We start from the raw sequence: 20,376 nt of genomic DNA, 5'->3' as shown, positions 1-20,376 counted from the left end.
GTAACCTACAGGGCTATGGACCAAGAGCTGGAAAGTGGGATTAGGCTGGGTAGCTCTTTTTCGGCCAGTACAGACATGATGGGGCCAAAATTCAGGCCCGTCAGAAAGCTGGCCCACTTAGAACTTTTTAAGTGTTTTTACCGCAGTCTCGGAAGAGGTCGACTCTTGATCTATATTCAGGTCTTTGTCTTTTTTTTCCCCCCCGAGCAGACCGGAAGTTGGTCATAATGGGGAAGGGAGTGCGGCGGTAAGTGCTGGTGAGGGGCGGGAGTGGAGGTGGGACCGAGTCTCTGCCGCTGTCACTCAGCGGCAGAGCGCTGGTGACGTCAGTGCGCGTGTGCGTCACCACGTCTCTCCCCTCATTTAAAGGGGAAGAGAAGCAGCGATTTTTTTAGGCTGCCAGTTGGCGGCCCGGCTGAACCCGGGGCCATAAATTGTCCGGCCGACCGGGAAATCGGCCGGCAAAAAAAAAAAAAACATGGCGGCCGAGGCAGTGCGCCCTCCCCTCGAAGGGCCACTGCGCTGCCGTGGTTCACACACAAAACAAGGTGCACCGACAGAAAATCTGTCGGGGACACCGTGCGGTGGATCAAAGATTTTCTGAGTGGGACGGATCGGCGGTGTGCGCTTTGATGACCCGCTTGGGGCGGTTGGCAGCAGCGAGGCGGAAGTGGGGACGGGCCGAGGTGAATTTGGATCGTGGCGGCCAGTCGACTGCAACGCGCCGGACTCTCGATTCCACCGCATGACGGCGGTAACGAGCCTTATCCGGACACTGAATTTCGGCCTCGATGGGCGGAATGGCTGTCATGTATGTAACCATCTTGCAATGGTAACCTTCATGCAACTCCTGTACGCTGTACTTATACCCTAGAAATGCACACCCTGACCACAGGGGGTGAACTTGCGGGAGACACTCCTCACCTGGGTTTCCAGGTATAAAAGGGGAGGTCCCACCCAGGGTCAGCACTCCTTGGTCCTGGGAATAAAGGTTAAGGTCACAGAGTGACCATGTCTGCTATACATGCCTCGTGTGAATTTGCAGTAAGGTGCAGGGACACTACAATGGCCTCTCTCTGTGCCGTAAATTTCTATGATTCTCTGCGAGTTCAATGTGGGGGGGGGGGGGGGGAAGGGCGTGATCATCCATTTTGAATTGCACTCGAGACGTTCTAGGCGTATTGGCTTATGGCTGCGAAAAGCACTGAGTCGACAGACATCACTTGTCACATGGTCAATCGCGTACCCTAAACTTGCCATACTGAACCAACAGGTTTCTGGACTCCAACATGGTGGCTTCATCCATCTCTTTCATTTCCTTTGACAGCTTCATGTTCATATCCAGGAGGGTCTTGCTATATTCCTTGCATTCATCCATCTGCTTCTTCTTGGCCGTTATTAAATACTAAGAAACAGCATTGTTAAACATCAGAGGCTTTCAAACCACAAGGTGCTCAGGCATAGAGTTAGAATTATAAAAGGAACAAACTACGGTGGGACTCAATGCACTTGTATACCTCTAGATCCTCCCCTTATGCCCTTAACCCAAGACTTTCACCGTGTGAACCCCAAGGCAGCTATACCTATAAAAAGTATTAGCAAAACTGTGAGCGTTTCTTTTATAAGATAACACCTGGGGAGAGAAGTTTGCTCGCACCTCTGTTGCGGCGTTAATCCAGGCGGAGCGGTACTTTTAGTGCCTTGAAAAAGCTTGCACCTCCCGCCCAGAAATTCGTCAGAATCGGTGGAAGAGCTGACAGGGGCGATAAATCAGCCGTTGCACACCAGAACTGGGTGGGGAAGGGGCCAGGGCGCAAGTGTGCGCATCGCCCCAGGAATACGTCACGAATGCAGTGATCGGCAGCAGCCAGGCACGAATGGTTTGTGTACCCGGTGAGCCTTTAGAGAATTTTCTGTTGGGGCGCTAAAAGCTGTGCGCCCAGTCTTAAGCTTGAACGATAACGAAAGTTTGGTCGATACACTTTGCAGACCCATTGCGCATGTGCGGATCTCCGAATCAGATCCTGGGAAAAGCCGACTCTTAAAGGCACGGCATAGTAAGGCACCCATTAAAGTTTTCAAAATCACTTGTTTCCAACCTGCACTGTTGTGTGTCTGTCTGCCGCTGCAAACTCGGAGGCTCACGCACCGTGCTGTGTGTAAACATTGCACTGACTGTAACCTCCGAGTGAAGCGCTTCCTCATCCCTTTAAGTAGCCACCAGTGAACGACTCTGCAAGCCTGGACCCACTGTTTTTCCAGACGTTGTTATTGGCGGACGCTCAATAAGGTGCACGCACCGAATCTAACGATCAGGGCGCAAGTGTGCGCATTGTACCAGGAATACGTCAGGATCGGAGTGAGCGTCAGCAACCAGGCACGGATGGTTTGCATACCCGGTGAGCCTGTAAAGAATTTTCTGTCGGGGTGTTAAAAGCTGCGCGGCTAGTCTTAAGCTCTAATGCTCGCGTTAACGCCCCCTCTGGCCACCTACTGAGGCGTTAGCCAACCGAAAATCCAGCCCCTGGTGTTTTTTGTTGTTGTTGCGTCTAACCCTTGTGATTGACCCAAGCTAAGCTGCACTGGTAGCCGAGACCACGGACAGCCAAAGTGCTTGCAGGCCTTGGCCAGTGCTATTCCATAACAAGATGCTTGGCAGTGCACAAAAGCATCCCAGAGTTGACTCTCCCTCCGAATTCCCCTCCCTTATGGTGTGGCATTGTTTGGCCTTGACAGGGAATTTTCCTAAGCCAAGGGCTGTGCATTTTTCATTGAAACATACAAGATTCTGAGGGGGATTGTGGACAAGGAGTAAATGGGCAGGAGTACTGATGGAAAGTTAATGATGAGGAGGAATTTCTTCTCTCAGAGGGTTGTAAATCGATGGAATTCTCTGCCCCAGAGAGCTGTGGAGGCTGGGTCATTGAATATATTTAAGGCAGCGATAAGGGAATAAAGGGTTATGGGGAGCGGGCAGGGAAGTGGAGCCGAGTCCATCAAATCAGATCAGTCATGATCTTATTAAATGGCAGAGCAGGCTCGAGGGGCCAGATGGCCTACTCCTGCTCCTATTTCTTATGTTCTTATGAATAGGAATGTACACCATGCGTACACCATATTGAAAATGGTTTGGAATACTGTTTGTTTTGATTAAATTTACAAGGGGAAGAAAGGTTCCTTCTCTAGTTCAGCGGGTTTATCCATGGAGTAGTTAAGCCACACAACATAGGAAAGTCTTTGGTTTGATCTTAATTATTTGATGGGGATTGGCTTTGTTGCGCTGGGGTAGGGAAAGGTAAAATTGGTCAGAGCTGCAGCCCTTCACACGAGTCGGTGAGCCTGGATGGTAGTGCAAGTGAATGTAGTGTGAATGTGGTGCGAGAACAGTAACGGGCTCCGTGCGATGTCCCTCATAAAAGGTTCCCTCTAAATTTTTTTGGGGTGCGCGGCCCGTTTAAAATTTCCGCGCGCGTGCGCAATTTTCCCAATTGTGAAGCCGGCAAGTGGCCCGCGCGGGAAATCCATACTGCTGCGTGGCCGCGCAGCTTAACGGCAACGTGGAATCTCCTGCCAACGCTCACCGTCAATGCCCACGGTTCAGTAATAGCCACCTGGGTGACTGGGCATCCAAACAAAGAATGAATGCAGCGAGAAGGAAAGCCTACAGTGGCACTACTTCAAATAGCACATTTTCCACCGTTTGGTCACTCCAGTGACAGACAGACATGCGCACACGCAGATTAAGGAAGCACGTTAAACAAAAAGCATCCCCCAAGACTTTCTTTCATCTCCATCATACACTTGAAGTGTACATTTCTACCGCACCATACAATTCAACGGTAATGTCATAATTAATAATTACCTTAAGTATCATGATTTTTTCATTCATTTCGATGAAGCAGGGATCATCTTCTCTTAGGACGATTCTTTTATGCCAGGGATGGTTGCATTTGGTTGAACAGGACTGATCCGTACACGGCCGGAATATACCTAAAACAGACCAAGGTCTTGAGGTTATGCCATCGGACACTGGCGTAAATCCGCTATTTTAATTGAACAACAACAGTTTATATTTATATAGCGCCTTAAACGTCCCAAGGCGCTTCACAGGAGTGATTATCAAACCAAATTTGGCACCGAGCCGCATAAGGAAATATTAGAACAGATGACCAAAAGCTTGGCCAAAGAGGTAGGTTTTAAGAAGCGTCTTAAAGGAGGAGAGAGAGGTGGAGAGGTTTAGGGAGGGAATTCCGGAGCATAGGGCCTGAACAGCTGAAGGCACGGCCGCCAATGGTGGAGTGATTAAAATCGGGAATGTGCAAGAGGTTGGAATTGGAGGAGTGCAGCGATCTCGGAGGATTGCATGGCTGGAGGAGGTTAGAGATAGGGAGAGGCGAGGACATGGAGGGATTTGAAAATCAGCCTGCAAATCCATCCACTACTTTACACTCTTCTCCAAGGGAAGTGTGTGAAGATACGATAACCAAAATTGTATGTAAAGTGTCTGGAGGTTGTTCTGGGAGACCCGATAAGGCAGTACGTAAATGGAGGTCTTTCTTACTATTGCCATTCCAGGCAATATATATTTCAACAGCATTCATTTCTGACGTTTGGAGCGAAAAAACATTGGTTGCATATGTGGAGTAGAATGAGTTGCCCTCCGGGATAATTGGGATACAGGCACGTCTCAAATCCGGTAACCTCGGGACCGAAAACGTGATGATTTTTGGATTTTTCCAGACAAGAAAATCAAGAGTATACGTATGCTACCAAGACAGACAAAGTACTAATGGTGGTGTGGGTCAGGTCAGGTCGGGTCGGGGGTCATTCGGCAAGGCTCAGACCGATTGCACGCCATTTAAAACATAGCGGTGAAGCTGATAACTAGTCTGGCCCGCCGGTTTTTGGACAATAATTCCAGATTTTATTTTACTGAATATCAAATGGGATTTTTCTCAAAAATGTCCGGTTTTCGGACAATTCCGATCTTCAGACAGCCGGATTTGAGACGTTATACCTGTAGTGTGAATGGGGAGAAAGAAAAACTGGTAGGTTATTTAGTTTTCACGAACTAATTATAATGAAAAACAAAGAGAGACATTCAGGCACTGAGGCAGGGCAGAGATGAGCCAAAGGGCTGATCCCAACTGTCAGCGTTATGAGGCAAGATTGGAGAAACTTGGGCTTCTCAGATTGGAAATAAGGTGAAAGGAGATATAATAGTTAAGGGAATGGTAAAGGTAAATTGTAAACGTTTCTTTAAATTAAATTGCAACATTGAGACAAGCAGACGCAAACAGTAAAAGGTAAATTTACAACCGATACAACTTCAGACAAAGAGTGATCAACTCATGGAATCCCCTTCCAGATAGAATAGAGGAGGCAAAAACAATAGAATCAAAGAAAGACTTGCAATTATATAGTGCCTTTCAGGAACGCCGAATGTCTCAAAGCACTTTATAGCCAATTAAGTACTATTGGAGTGTAGTCATGAGTTGATCACTCTTTGTATGAAGTTGTATCAGTTGTAAATTTACCTTTTACTGTTTGCGTCTGCTTGTCTCAATGTTGCAATTTAATTGGAGTGTAGTCACTGTTGTAACGTAGGAAATGCAGCAGCCAATTTGTGCACAGCAAGCTCCCACAGACAGTAATGTGATATTAACTAGATAATCTGTTTTAGTGATGTTTATTGAGGGATAAATATTGGTCCCAGGACATCGGGGATAACTTCCCTGCTCTTCTTCGAAATAATGCCATGGGATCTTTTACATCCACCCGAGAAGGCAGACGGGGCCCTCGGTTTAACGTCTCATGCGAAAGACGGCACCTCCGACAGTGCAGCACTCCCTCAGCACTGCACTGGGAGTGTCAGCCTGGATTTATGGACTCGAGTTCCTGGAGTGGGACTCGAACCCACAACCTTCTGACTTGGAGGCGAGGATGCTATCCACTGAGCCACAGCTGACACCTCAAAAATCATTTAAGAAACAATTAGATGCTGAAACAGGATGGAATTGGGGAGGGGCGGGGGGAGAGAAGGCTAGCTGTAGGACTTTTCTGGACAGATGAGCTAAGATGGGCTGATGAGGATGGTCCGATAACTTATCTTGTGGATTCTTGGGGGCGGATTTTCAGGTCGAGTCTGCTCTGTTTTTCGCTCCGGAGTGGCGGCAATGGTGACGGTGAGGTGTTCTGGGCGGGCAGTCAGCCTCCAGCGCCCCGCGGTGATCCTTGGGTCCGGTTTTGCGGCGGCGTGGAGTAGCACCGCCCGGAAGAGCTGCGCCCGGTGTGCAACACCCCCTGGTTGCGACATCGGCGCGAGTTTTGGCTCCCGTACCGACCACAGCGCGCCTCGCAGTGAACGCCTGGCAAATCAGGCAGTCCAATGATCCCGACTGCAGAGGGGTAAGTAATGGACTCCTACGGTAAGTGTGACTGTTTCTTCTTTTAATTTTTTTTGTTGACTGTTGTTATGGCTTTTTTTTTTAAAGTTTTTTTTTCCCCCCACCGCAGGCATCTCTCAGAGCACTCCCAGCCAGGCTCTTTATCAGGGAGTTTCCCATCCTAACGCCCTGAGAGAGGTGTACAACGCCTCCTTTAGCGCTGTGCCCCGACTCAGGGCCCAGCTGCCCAATGTTACTGTCGGAGGCACAACCCTGCCGCCATTACCGCCCCAAAAACATCCAGCCTAAAGCCTTAATCATCTGAAAAACTTGTCTTCGACAACTTGGTTTTCTTTCAAAGTCTAATTTATGTTCAATGATGCTCCCACCTTCAAAATAAATGGTGGAATTTAGACGCCAGGGGATAAACAGTAAGTATAGTGTGTTAAACTTCATTTGTTAAAGCAAACAGGAGTAAGGTGGCACAGAAAATATCGGAAATACAGTTAAAAGAAGAAAAATAGCAGATAGAAAGGGCACAAAATAAATTGGAGAAAAGGGAATAGGAGGAAAGGAAAATGTTTCACGTTATTTTTGTTTTTAACTATTTTATGCCTTTATTTTTGTAACTGTGCATCAGTATTGCCTTAATAGAACGAGTCCGGATATCCAAATTGTTTGATCACTGTAATATGTGTGTTTATTTTAGCATCAAAGTATGAGAGTTAACACAAAATGATCAGCATAGGGAGGCTAGAATTTCTCTAAACCTCCTGGCTGTCTAAGAATTCAAAATACCTTCGGACTTGTATCCCTCCTGGGTAGCACGATGCACTGCTGCTTTTTCCTTGTCTTTCTTCACAATCGTCCAGTGATTTCCTAAAGCTTCTGGCGACCATTTGATAGGTGGAAGTGAAGAGGTCTGTGCACTGCGGCCCCTTCCAGCTCTGTCCGTCCGCTCCCACTGACTATAATCCTAAAGACAGCAGGAAGCAAAGCATTTGCAGACATGATGTAACAGATGAATTTAAAAGTGATCCGGTGTCAGCTTGGCTCACTCCGATCCGAGTCAAAAGGTTCAAATGTCACCCCAGAACTTGGGAGCATAAACTACGCAGTCACTTGAGTGCAACGTTAAAAGGGTGCTGCATTTTTGGCGGGATGTCCTTCATTACAACAGTGACAACACTTCAGTGAACTCCAGGATATAGTCAATGTATTCACTGAGGCATATGAAAGCATGGGCCTTACGCTTAACATCCGTAAGACAAAGGTCCTTCACCAGCCTGTCATCGCCGCACAGCCCTGCCCTCCAATCATCAAGATTCACGGCACGACCCTGGACAACGTGGACCATTTCCCTTATCTCGGGAGCATCAACCATTATCTCTTATCAACCATACGTCAAGTCTTCCACCCTGAGGCTTCTAACAAGAATGTCACATTACCAGAATGCTTCTATTCTTTTTTTGATCTACAAAAAGAAATTAAGACATTGAGGCGGAGATTCAGCATCGCCTCCAGTGCACCAGCGCAGCCTTCGGCCGCCTGTGGAAAAGAGTGTTTGCAGACCAGGCCCTCAAATCTACCACCAAACTCATGGTCTACAGGGCTGTAGTAATACCCGTCCTCCTGTATGGGTCTGAGGCATGGACGATGTACAGAAGGCACCTCAAGTCGCTGGAGACATATCACCAATGACGTCTCCGCAAGATCCTGCAAATCTCCTGGGAGGACAGGCGCACCAACATCAGTGTCCTCAATCAGGCTAACATCTCCAGTATTGAAGCACTGACCACACTCGATCAGCTTCGCTGGGCAGGCCACATAGTACGCATGCCAGATACGAGACTCCCTAAGCAAATGCTTTATGTGGAGCTCCTTCATGGTAAACGAGCCAACGGAAACGTTATAAGGACACACTCAAAGCCTCCCTGGTAAAGTGCGACATCACCACTGACACCTGGAAAACCCTGGCCGCAGACCGTCCGAGGTGGAGAAAGTCCATCCAGGCGGGTGTTGAGCTCTTTTGAGACTTGATGCAAGGAGCATGAAAAGGCCAGTGCAGGCAGCGGAAGGAGCGCGCGGCAAACCAGCCCCACCGACCCCTTTCCGCGACGAATGTCTGTCCCACCTGTAACAGGGTCTGTGGCTCCCGTATCGGACTGTTCAGTCATCAAAGAACTCACTTTGGGAGTGGAAGCAAGTCCTCCTCGATTCCGAGGGACTGCCTATGATGATGATGATGACAACACTTCATTGGCCGAACAGCGCTTTGGGATGTCCGGAGGTCATGATAGGCGCTATATAAATGTAAGTTTCTTTCTTTCTAGATGGGATGATAATTTCAGGCTGCGTTTGCCTGTTCAGGTGGCTGTAAAAGTGAAATATGGGTTTTCCTCTACATGTGGATTATAGTCCATATTGTCCAGTGCCGCGCCGTGAATCTTGATGGTGGATTCCCCACCCACCCTTTCCTTTAATGACTGTCTGTCCCACCTGTGACATACTGTAATTTCCGTATTGGACTGTACAGTCACCTGAGAACTCACTTTTAGAGTGGAAGCAAGTCCTTCTTGATTTCGAGGGACTGCCTATGATGATGATGGATTATAGTGAGCTTGCTCATGTGTGGAATAAATCTAATACTCCATGAAGAAATATTGAGCATATCATTTAAAATTACACAGCATAACAAAAAGCAGCTTACATAGACCCAGTCTCACATTTTGTATTGTACATCAGTGTCAACTCTTTTATGTACAATCTAACCCGCACAAATGCCAGGGCAGCAAAGAGGACAATTGATCTGAGAGGGGGAACTGCTTTGCTGATGACAGAAGGGCTAATATACTATTAGCTCAGATCTCAAATGGATATAGCTTTACAAATGAAGTCCATTCAGTGTGGCAAAGAGCCAATTCCTAACTTCAGATCTGGTTGTGGAACTCTACTTTCCAGATCTCTGAGTTTCTAGTTTGGATACCAGTTTCAACAATTTGGAGGTGTATCGAATGACAAGTGCTGCTTAGGTTCTCAAACGGTTGAGAAACGTTATGACTCGCGCTGCTGCTGGTCAATGGGAGGCCTGAGATGCTATCAGCTGTCGTCTGCTATGTCTTCAGCCATCAAGTGAACAGTGAAAGTAGCTATCAGCTTCTGGGATACTTATCTGAAAGCAGCAATCCATTTCTCTAAACTACTGCCAGTTGGCACTGCTAAGCCCAGTCTTCAAAGCCTTGGTGTTGTGAACTTCTGTTTTAATATTAGATTTGATTTAAACTATGTCAACAAATCACATATTCTTGCTCCCGACACTTACTATCATATCAAATTCCTTTTCTAAGGACTTCATGATGTTGGCGTCGGCCACTGTTGCCATCTTGTTCCAAAGGACCTGTGGATAACACGGCAAATGATCAAACTATAATACACCATATCGCAGGCAAGGACTCGAGGAAGGGACAGTTAGCCCTTCATTGTCTCCAGCTTTGTGTCTACAGGTCGTTGCCGAGAACATGCAGAAAACAGGCAGCGGAATGAGCGTACGGCAAACCAGACTCCCCACCCACCCTTTCCTTCAACCACTGTCTGTCCCACCTTTGACAGATACTGTAATTCCTGTATTGGACTGTTCAGTCACCTGAGAACTCACTTTTAGAGTGGAAGCAGTTCCTCGATTTCGAGGGACTGCCTATGATGATGGTCTACAGGTTCAGTGACATAACTATTATAAGCCCCAGGGATTCCCTGAGGCAGTACCGGAGACCTGTTGTAATGACTCTGCTTCATTTCCTTATATCTGTGGCCGTGAATTAAGTGTTCCCCGGGACAACATAGATGAAAAGTCACTGTAGATCTTTCAGATTTGCTTTGTTCTGCAATAGGGCAGTTCTTTGCTAGACCAGATAGTCTAGTCATTGTTTTTTTTTTTTACATAGAATTTGACAGCGCACAAACAGGACATCAGGCCCAACAGGTCTGTGCCGGTGTTTATGCTCCACACCAGCCTCCTTTCCTTTCCCCCCCCCCCCCCGCTACTTCGTGGCACTCTATGAGCATATCCTTCTATTCCTTTCTCCCTCATGTACTTATCCAGCTTCTCCTTATTTTCTCACCTGTAGTTTCCACGTACGATGCACCTTCCCATAACAGACTTTCGGCTGGGGACTTGGTTCCGGGCCTCCTGCAACTTTTAATTCATTTATTGGCCACGAGCAGTGCAGCGAGGTGCCCTCGGGACGACACTCCTAAGTTATCTCTCCTTTACCTGTGGGGAACTGTCAGGCTTCGATTCGTCGTCTTCCCACCTCTCGGCAGCACGGCCGAGATTGGCAACTTGCTGCGTGGGCACAAGCGTGCACCTCCCAACGGCTTTCCAATTCCCCCAACCCAAAATTATGATTATTTTATTTCTCGCAACAAAGGAGCAATTCCATGGCAATTTTTCTTCTTGTCGAGGTGGGGGGGGGGGGGGGGGTGGGGGGTTGTGAATGTGAAAGAGAAGTGGGGATTGTAGCTGCTCTTCAAAGTCACGGACGATAATGAAGGTAAAGTGTCAGCTTGGCTCAATCAGTAACACTCTCACCCATTGGCTCAGAAGGCTGTGGTTTGGAGCCTCTTACCAAAGATCTTCGATTAGAATCTAGGCGGACACTTCAATTAAGTACTCAAGGGATGTTGCCGTGTCCTTCGGATCAGACTTATTACTATATAGTTGATAACCAGAGGGCAGAGATTTAAGATAATCGGCCATAGGACCCGGGGGGGGGGGGGGGGGGGGGGAGAGGAGGAGAATTTTTTTTGAATCAAAGCAAAGGCATATCTTGTATCCTCTTCCCCTTCTCTTACAAATGGATCTAATATCATTAGCCTGATGAAATCTGGAACCAGCTTATCCCCTTTTGCTCCAAAAGTAAAATGGTGCTTCTGGCAAAGTTGTGTGATCCAAAGAACTATTAGTAATGTCAGCCGCACCCTCGCCTCAGTCAGAAGGTCCCACTCCAGAGACTCGAGCACAAAAATCTAGGCTGACACTCCCAGTGCAGTGCTGAGGGAGTGCTGCACTGTCAGAGATGCTGACTTTTTGATGAGCCGTTAATCCGAGGCCCTGTCTGCTCTCTCGGTTGGACGTAAAAGATCCCATGGCTTATTTCAAAGAAGAGCAGGGGAGTTACCCCCGGTGTCCTGGGCCAATATTTATCCCTCAACCAACATCACTAAAAACAGATTATCTGGTCATTATCATATTGCTGTTTGTGGGAGCTTGCTGTGTGCAAATTGGCTGCTACATTACAAGTGACTGCACTTCAAAAAAGTACTTAATTGGCTGTAAGCTTTGGCATGTCCGGTGCTCATGGAAGGCACTATAGAAATACAAGCCTTTCTTTCTCTTTTCTATAAACATAAAGGGAGAGAACAGTCACATTGGAAAGTATTCATGCTGGCACTGGTCGCAACAAAGTGCACTTTGCAAACACAGCTACAACAACAACTTGCATTTATGTAGTGCCTTTAATGTAGTAAAACACAGCAAGGTGCTTCACACATGTGTTATCAAGCGAAATCTGACACCGAGGAGATAAGGAGATATTGGGACAGAGGACCAAAAACTTGGTCAAAAGGTTTTATGCAGCATCTAAAATGAGAGAGGGCTAGAGAGGCGAAGAGGCTCAGGGAGGAGATTCCAGAGCTTAGGGCCTTGAAGCTGAAGGCACGGCTGCCAACGGTGCAGCGATGAAAATCAGGGCTACACAAGAGGCTAGAATTGGAGGAGCGCAGAGATCCTGGAGGGCTGTAGAAGGTTATAGAGATAGTGAGGGGCAAGGCCATGGAGGGAATTGAAAACATGGATGAGAATTTTTAAACTGAAGCATTGCCAGACCAGGAGCCAACATAAGTCAGCAAGCACAGGGGTTGATGAGTGAACAGGATTTGGTGCGAGTCAGGATACAGCCAGTTAATGAAGGCTGGAAGATGGGAGGTCATTGGAATAGTTGAGTCTACAGGTAACAAAGGCATGGATGAGGGTTTCAGCAGAAGATGACCTGAGGTGAGGGGGGGGGGGGTGCGGGTGAAGACGGGCCTTATATTACATTTAGTCCTTACAAAAAGTAGGATGGGAAGAAGTATAATCGAGGTAGCTGTAGGAGTCAGTTGACTTATAATAGATACTTGATATTATCCGTCTTTCGGATGACACTTAAACCGAGGCTCCGTCTGCTCTCGCAGGTGGACGTAAAAAGATCCCATGACACTATTCTGAAGAAGAGCAGGGGAGTTATCCCCAGTGTCCTGGGGCCAATATTTATCTCTCCATCAACATCACGAAAAAAAAAAACAGATTGACCTGGAAATTCCAGCCTCCTTGGGTCCATACGGAGTGCATGTGGACCAAGGAAGGCATCGCAAAAGCCGGTTTTCAGCACACAATGCGCATGCGCTGAAGACCGGCTTTTCCAATCTGTCGAGCTGGAGCTCGACAGATCCTCCGCATGTCGGGAGCGAGGACATTTGCACGGGCAAGGTTGCGGGATTGACCCATATCTTGCCCAGCAAATGTCCTCAAAATTCTTGCGTCTGACAAAAGCAGGCGCATAGCCTACTTTTACAGGCGTAAGAGTTTAAAAACATACAAAAATATAATTAAATTTTAAAAAACACATTATTTTTAAAAACTGTGCCCAGTACGTTACATTTATTCCTGACCATAATTAACAAAACCTTTTAAAAACTCGGGAAAACATTTTTTCTCTAAGATATTTAACTTTAATTTCAATTAATTTTAATTATGTGAAGTGTGTTTCTTTATTTTTTAAATTACATGTGTTTAGTGTCTTTGATGTTTTTCTTATTAATAGCAGTGAGAATTCGTAGATACAGAGTGCCCATTGCTATTAATGGGAAAGCTGGGGAACACTGTACTTGATTGGCTGAGCACTCACAAGCGACTGCACCGTTTGCGTGGGAACCTGGAGGACGGGAGCGCGCGTCGCAGAGCGGGAAGAGGAGGCCTCCCCACCGGAATCCCAGGCTCCTGCCGGGCCACCAGGTAAATTCGTAGAAGTGTTTCAAGTCGGAGGCAATTGCCCGCGCGGGAAGCCTGCCATCGCAGTTTCAGCCGCTATGATCTGGGTCATTATCACAGCGCTGTGTGCGGGAGCTTGCTGTGCGCAAACTGGCTGCCGCGTTTCCCACATTACAACAGTGACTACACTCCAAAAGTACTTAATTGGCTGTAATGCTCTTTGGGGGGGGGGGGGGGGGGGCGTTCCGTGGACGTGAAAGGCGCTATATAAATGCAAGCTGGGGAAAAAAACTTGCATTTGTATAGCGCCTTTGACGTCCCAAAGCGCCGAACAGCCGATGGAGTCCTGTGGAAGTGCAGTCACTGTGTGATGTGGGACATTTCTCCAGGAGCCTTGTTGGAGACTTTAGTGTTGCCCGTTGCTATGACAACCCCAGTCAGGCCTGAGCCTGGGAGCAGCAGTGATTTAAATCTCTCAAGCCAAAAAAGTTCACCGGGAAAGTTTTCCCGCCTCTAACCGCACAGAGCCAGAGCCGGCATGGTCTGCACGGGTGTCGGACCGCAATCACTCACCGCCTCCGGGGCCCGGCCTCACACCAGCGCCGCCGGCCGCCGCCCGATAACTCACAACTGCCCTCCGCGCCTTAGCCACTGCGCATGCTCTGTTGCCGGCGGCGGCGTGGAAGTGCCGGTACCGCTACTGTTACGCCTGCGCATTTGTTTGCCGGCCCGTTTCGCGCACGCGCATCAGCGTCCCCCACCGGCCCCCCCCGGTACCAATTGGATGCGCCTGCGCGCCAACACTCCGGGGACCCAGCTGGATGCGCATGCGCATGCGCCTTCCCCCACTTTCCAGCAGCAAACCCCACCTGGATTCAGTGAGGCTGCAGTCATGTTACTGATTAACACATCAGTGTACTTGCTCAGGCCAACATCCCCAGCATCGAAGCACTGACCACGCTTGACCAGCTCCGTTGGGCGGGCCACGTCGTTCGCATTGCCTGACACGAGACTCCCAAAGCAAGCGCTCTACTCGGAACTCCTACATGGCAAGCGAGCCCCAGGTGGGCAGAGGAAACGTTTCAAGGACACCCTCAAAGCCTCCCTGATAAAGGGACACCTAGGAGTCCCTGGCCCAAGACTGCCATAAGTGTAGGAAGTGCATCCGGGAGGGCGCTGAGCACCTCGCGACTCATCGCCGAGAGCATGCAGAAATCAATCGCAGACAGCGGAAGGAGCGTGCGGCAAACCAGGCTCCCCCACCCACCCTTTCCTTCAACCACTGTCTGTCCCACCTGTGACAGAGACTGTAATTCCCCTATTGAACTGTACAGTCACCTGAGAACTCACTTTGAGAGTGGAAGCAAGTCTTTTTCGATTTCGAGGGACTGCCTTTAATGATGATGAGTCATGTCACTGATTCTGAGGTCTGATAAATGACAGGCCTTTTCTCGCAGCACAGATGCTGCCTGACCTGCTGAGTATTTCCAGCATTTTCTGTTTTAATTTCAGATTTCCAACATCCGCAGTATTTTGCGATAGACACGAAGATTGATTGATTCTCACGCCTATTGAGTAATAGTTGACAAGTGTAGAAAAGTGTAACTGCGCATCGTGTCAACTGTGGCTCAGGTAGTCCCATGCCTCTTGCTGCCTGGCCCCGATTTAGTGTTTTCTAGGGGTGTCAGCCGTGGCTCAGTTGGTAGCGCTGATGGAATTGAAAAAGGAGGGAAGTTATGGTAAACCTGTATTAAACCTTGGTTAGACCACACTCGGGGCTCAAAATTGGCCCCTGCAGATTTTTGGCGCACTCACTGGAGTTGCGCCGCTTTTGTACGATGAAAAGGGCGCCGAAAAAATGTCCTCCGATTCTGGCCGCTGTGTTGCCTCTCCCGGGGCTTGGCGCAGCGTGGCCCATGGATTGGGGGCGGAGCTACTGTCCCGGCGCTGAAAACAGTGCCGGGACGTCTGCACATGTGCGTTAGAGTGCGCGCGCACGCGCAGTAGCTCCTCGCCCCCCCCAGCGCGTTCTGCAGCTTGTGTGGGAGAGACCCGATGCTCGCGCCCCTATCCCTGGCCGAGTGGTCTCCCGCACTGGCCTGGCTCGCTGTGGAACGCATTGTAAATGTGAAGAATTGTAAGTGCGTGCTGTGCAGAGGGCGTTGTCATTTATTTAGAATTTTGTACATCAATAATACAATACCAGGAACCGGCAAGTGTAGATAAACGGAGTCTTGTGTTTTGAGATGAAGGTAGGGCTTACTTCTATTTTTTATTTGTTATTGAATGTGTATTACCTTTTGTGCTTTGTAAGTCTTGGTGCTTTAGTTGCAGGTCATCTTCGCTTCCTTCTATTTTTTATTTGTTATTGAATGCTTATTTTTGTGCCTTGTTTAGAGTTTTGATATGAAGGTAGGACTTAGTTTTACTTCTTATTTCTTCTTGAATGTTTTTATGTCTTCTTGAATGCTTACTACTTCTTGTGCTTTGTTTAGTGCTTTGCAAGGTCCTCTCTGCTTCCCTTCCTGCCCCTAGCTCTACGAATGGTCTCCAATGTACCTACCTGCGCTGATTTCTTAATTCTCTGCAAGTGGCCACATTCGCTGGCCTAAGTTAGTTTGGAGTAACTATTAGCTGTCCAAAGTGGCCTAAATGGCCAAAACGGGCGTAGGTGGCTGGTAACGCCCCCTTTTGGGAAAAAAAAACGAAACTAAAAAAAATCCTAACTAATTCACTTACACTGGTGCAAATTAAATGTGCAAAATGGGGATTTTTAAGATACTCCAGAAAAATCAAGTTGCTCCAAAAAATACTCCTGGCCAATATTGAGTCCTTAGACTACTGTGCATAGTTCTGGTCACCATATTATAAAAAGGATACAGAGGTACTGGAGAGGGTGCAGAGAAGATTTACAAGGATGATACCAGAAATGCGAGGGTATACATATCAGGAAAGGGTGAACAGGCTGGGTCTCTTTTCTCTTTTTAAAAAAAAAGAAGGTTCGGGGGTGACCTGATCGTGGTCTTTAAAATGATGAAAGGTTTTGATAGAGTGGATACAGAGAGAATGTTTCCACTTGTGGGGAAGAGCATAACTAGAGGCCATCAATATAAGATAGTCACCAAGAAATCCAATAGGGAATTCAGAATAAACTTCTTTACCCAGAGAGTGGTGAGAATATGGAACTCGCTACCACAGGGAGTGGTTGAAGTGAATAGTATCGATGTATTTAAGGGGAGGCTAGACAAGCATATGAGGGAGAAGGGAATAAAGGGTTATGCTGATAGATTTAGATGAGGAAAGACGGGAGGAGACTCAAGTGGAGCATAAACGCCGGCATGGACTGGTTGGGCCGAATGACCTGTTTCTGTGCCGTATATCCTATATAATTCTATGTATGCACCCTTGCCTCTGAGTCACAAGATTGTGGGTTCAAAGTCCCACTCCAGAGACCTGAGCACATAAATGTCTGACACTCCAGCGCTATGCTGCACTGTTGGAGGTGCCATCTTTTGGATGAGACGTTAGAGCAGTTGGACGTAAAAGATCCCATGCCACTATTTCAAAGAGCAGCAGGGGAGTTATCCCACTGTCCTAGCCAATTCCTTACAAAGTTAGCAGAGTACAGCTAAACTGTATATGCCGATTCAAGCAAGACATTTATAAATTAACCCGTTGTTCTAGCCTGTTAAATCGCCAACCTTTGCCCGTTCTGATGGAAAGTCATCGACCTGAAACGTTAAATCTGTTTCTCTCAATCTCCACAGATGCTGCCTGACCTGCTGAGTATTTCCAGCATTTTCTGTTTTTAATTCCGATTTCCAGCATCCGCAATATTTTGCTTTTGTACAAATGAACAGTTGTTTTGTATTGTATAACGTACTTATCATTATGTATTCCCTATCAGGAACAAGGAATATTATCAGTTTAAAACAATAATAATATAAAGCACATTGAGGGTATTTGTTGGAAGATATTTTGCTGTAAATTGTGTCCCTCGCATGCAGTAGCTTTGTTAAAATGTCAACCAATAGGGGAAACTAAAACGAGGGGACAAAGGGCCCAAGTTTCGGGTGGAGTTGCTCTTAGTTTTTTTGAGCAACTAGTTTAGTTTGCAGTATGTCAGAAATTGCAATTCTCGGATATTAGTTTGCTCCAGTTCTAGTGAGTTAGTTTAGGTTGGCTTTAGGTAAGGTATTTTTATTTCAAAAGTGGGTGTGTCCAGCCACTCCGGCCTGTTTTGCAAGTTTCGGCAGTGAAAACTTACTACAAACTAACTTAGGATGGAGTAAGTATTGACTTTTGTAAGTTCTGAAAAACATTACCTAGAGTTAAGTTTAGTGCAGGCACAGCCGGGGTGGGGGACTTGGGGGAGCATTAAACACAAAAGACACATCAACATCACAACAGGGGGGGGGGAGGGAAGTTAGAGGATTTTCCATAAATATCTTCACAACAACATTAAAGAAGCAAAATACATTTAAAGCAGTAAGCACAAAACAAAGCAGTACTTTTACGAAGCAAAAAAAGTAATAAGCAATTAATTAATAAAAAATAGAAGAAACCCTGCACCTAAAGCACCAAGACCAAAGTAATAAGCAACCAATCAATAAAAAATAGAAGTCCTACCTTTATGTGAAGGAAGGTGTTTCTGTCAGTGTCTCTCTCTCTCTGTATCTGACAATGAGGGTTGGGGTGTGTGTGTGTGGGGGGGGGGGGCGGGGTTAGGGTGTGTATGGGGTGGTGGTGATGGTGTGGGTGGTGTGGGGGGGGCGTGGTGTGGGTGGTGGGTGGGGGTGTGGGGGTGTGTGGGTGGGGGTGTGGGGGATGGTGGGGTGGGGTGTGGTGGGGTGGGGTGGGGTGTGGGGGTGTGTGTATGGGGGGGTGGTGTGTGGGGGTGGGGGGGGGTTGGTATGTGAGGGGGGGGTGGTATGGGGAGGTGTGGGGGGTGGGGTGGTGTGGTTGTGGGGGGTGGTGGGGGGGTGGTGTGGTGTGGGTTAGGGGGGTGGGGGGCTGAATGCGGGGGGGGGGCGCGGTGTGTGGGGGTGCTGGACGGAGGCACCCCTGCTCTCTCCTCCGGCCCTTCGATCATTTCGAGTGCCCCCCAACCCACGCTCCTCCATCCCTTGCCTCGCTCCTCCATCCCGCCCCATGTTTCTCCCCCACCGATCACCTCCACAGTGCCCCCTTTCCACGCTCCTCCATCCCTCCCCGGTACCCACACCATTCTGAAACAGACTGGGGAAAAACGCCCTGCTGAGCCATTGTGCAGGCGCGCACGTTGCAACGCGCACGCGCAACGAAGCCGGCAGTCTTCAGACACGCAGGGGCTTAGCCCCGCCCACCTGCAGCTTGCTCCGCCCACCTGCAGCTTGCTCCGCCCCAGGAAGACTGCGCCACGCCACGCCACGGTCCAGGAGGACCGGAGAATTGCAGCAAAATATTCCGGCGCACCTTCGAGCCCAGGCAGGTCACATAAGTCTCAGAGATGCGCCGTTTTCACCTGATGCCAAAATTTGGGCCCATAGTCTTAGAATAAGGCGCCGCCCATTTAAAACTGAGATGAGGAGGAATTTCTTCTCTCAGAGGGTTGTAGATCTGGGGAATTCTCTGCCCCAGAGAGCTGTGCAGGCTGGGTCATTGAATATATTTAAGGCGGAGATAGACAAATTTTTGAGCGATAAGGGAGTAAAGGGTTATGGGGAGCGGGCAGGGAAGTGGAGCTGAGTCCATGATCAGATCAGTTATGATCTTATTGAATGGCGGAGCAGGCTCGAGAGGCCAAATGGCCGACTCCTGCTCCTATTTCTTATGTTCTTATGACCCAATATAATGGCTATGTCATTCCATTTCCTCGCCGTAAGCCCTGGGAACTGAATGTTGAGAAGTATATCAGGGCCATTAATGTTGGGGTGCAGTGATTGCTGTTGTTCAGTCAAATTATTCTTCAAAAGTAAAGTTTTTTATTCTAGAATTTGACGTAGGAGGTGGAGAGGGGGATTACATTGAAAGCAGCTGCCTCTACAGTTAGATGTCATAAGTAGGTAGCTCCCTCAAGCATTCCTGTTTCTGCATATTAGGATAAAATGTGTGAATGTATGCTGCCAGCAAGAATTCTTGTTTAACAGGAGCCACAGATAGGTTCCTTGGGCCCGATTGCAAGACCCATGCTCCTGTCAGTCTTTGCGAAATGCTCCCTATTGTCTACTAACCATCATTATATGATCCCAAGCCACGACTGGACGGGGAGTGAAAGCTGGGTCAAGAAAGAAAAGACCTCGAAGACTAACAGGATCATAGTAGGAATGGAACAGCAGGGAGAAAGAGCAGGTTGTTCCGTGAACAAGGACGGGGCGGGCGGCGAGGCAAGACCTGGGCACTAAGCAAGAGTGGGGTGAGACAGGAGAATACTTGGGTCAGGAATAAAGTGTTGTCAGGGCACTGAAATAGGGCACAAAATACTTGCATTTATCAGGACCCTCTGGATGTCTTAAGCGCTTTACTGCCAATGAAGTCCTTTTGGAGTGTAGTCGCTGTTGTAATGTAGGAAACGCGGCAGCCAATTTGTGCACAGCAAGCTCCCACAAACAGCAATGTGATAATGACCAGATTATCTGTTTATTTTTCTGATGTTGATTGGGAGATAAATAGTGGCCAGGACACCGGGGAGAACGCCCCCGCTCTCCTTCGGAATAGCGCTGTGGGATCTTTTACGTCCACCTGAGAGGGCAGACGGGGCCTCGGTTTAACGTCTCATCCGAAAGACGGCACCTCCGGCAGTGCAGCACTCCGTCAGCACTGCACTGGGAGTGTCAGCCTGGATTATGGGCTCAGGTCTCTGGGATACATTTCTTGCAGGATGGTAGGCTTCTTCGGAAAAGCTCATTGTCATCCTCTTCGCCCCGATCCCCCCCCCGCCCCCTTCAAAATTGGACACAGCAGTGTAAAATTGTAAAAAAAATA

General features: G+C 48.1%; 1 protein-coding gene across 3 annotated transcripts in view; it reads right to left on the bottom strand.

Moving 5' to 3' along the window:
* The window catches only part of c12h20orf96 (chromosome 12 C20orf96 homolog), a 64,298-nt gene extending 50,236 nt beyond the window's left edge, over nucleotides 1-14,062 (bottom strand). For all 3 annotated transcript variants that reach the window (XM_070896387.1, XM_070896385.1, XM_070896388.1), the window contains exons 1-5: nucleotides 13,987-14,062; nucleotides 9,709-9,783; nucleotides 7,185-7,362; nucleotides 3,863-3,990; nucleotides 1,247-1,405 (exon numbers count right to left, since the gene is read on the bottom strand). In XM_070896387.1, the coding sequence (XP_070752488.1) occupies nucleotides 1,247-1,405; nucleotides 3,863-3,990; nucleotides 7,185-7,362; nucleotides 9,709-9,768 (525 nt within the window). In that variant the 5' untranslated portion in view covers nucleotides 9,769-9,783; nucleotides 13,987-14,062. The remainder of the gene's footprint in view (nucleotides 1-1,246; nucleotides 1,406-3,862; nucleotides 3,991-7,184; nucleotides 7,363-9,708; nucleotides 9,784-13,986) is intronic.
* Between the last annotated feature and the right edge of the window lie 6,314 nt (nucleotides 14,063-20,376).

This window comes from Pristiophorus japonicus, chromosome 12 (assembly GCF_044704955.1).
Source record: "Pristiophorus japonicus isolate sPriJap1 chromosome 12, sPriJap1.hap1, whole genome shotgun sequence".
NCBI lineage: Eukaryota > Metazoa > Chordata > Chondrichthyes > Pristiophoridae > Pristiophorus > Pristiophorus japonicus.
Note: the sequence above shows the minus strand (reverse complement) of the source record. Positions and strands in the feature narration are given on the sequence as shown.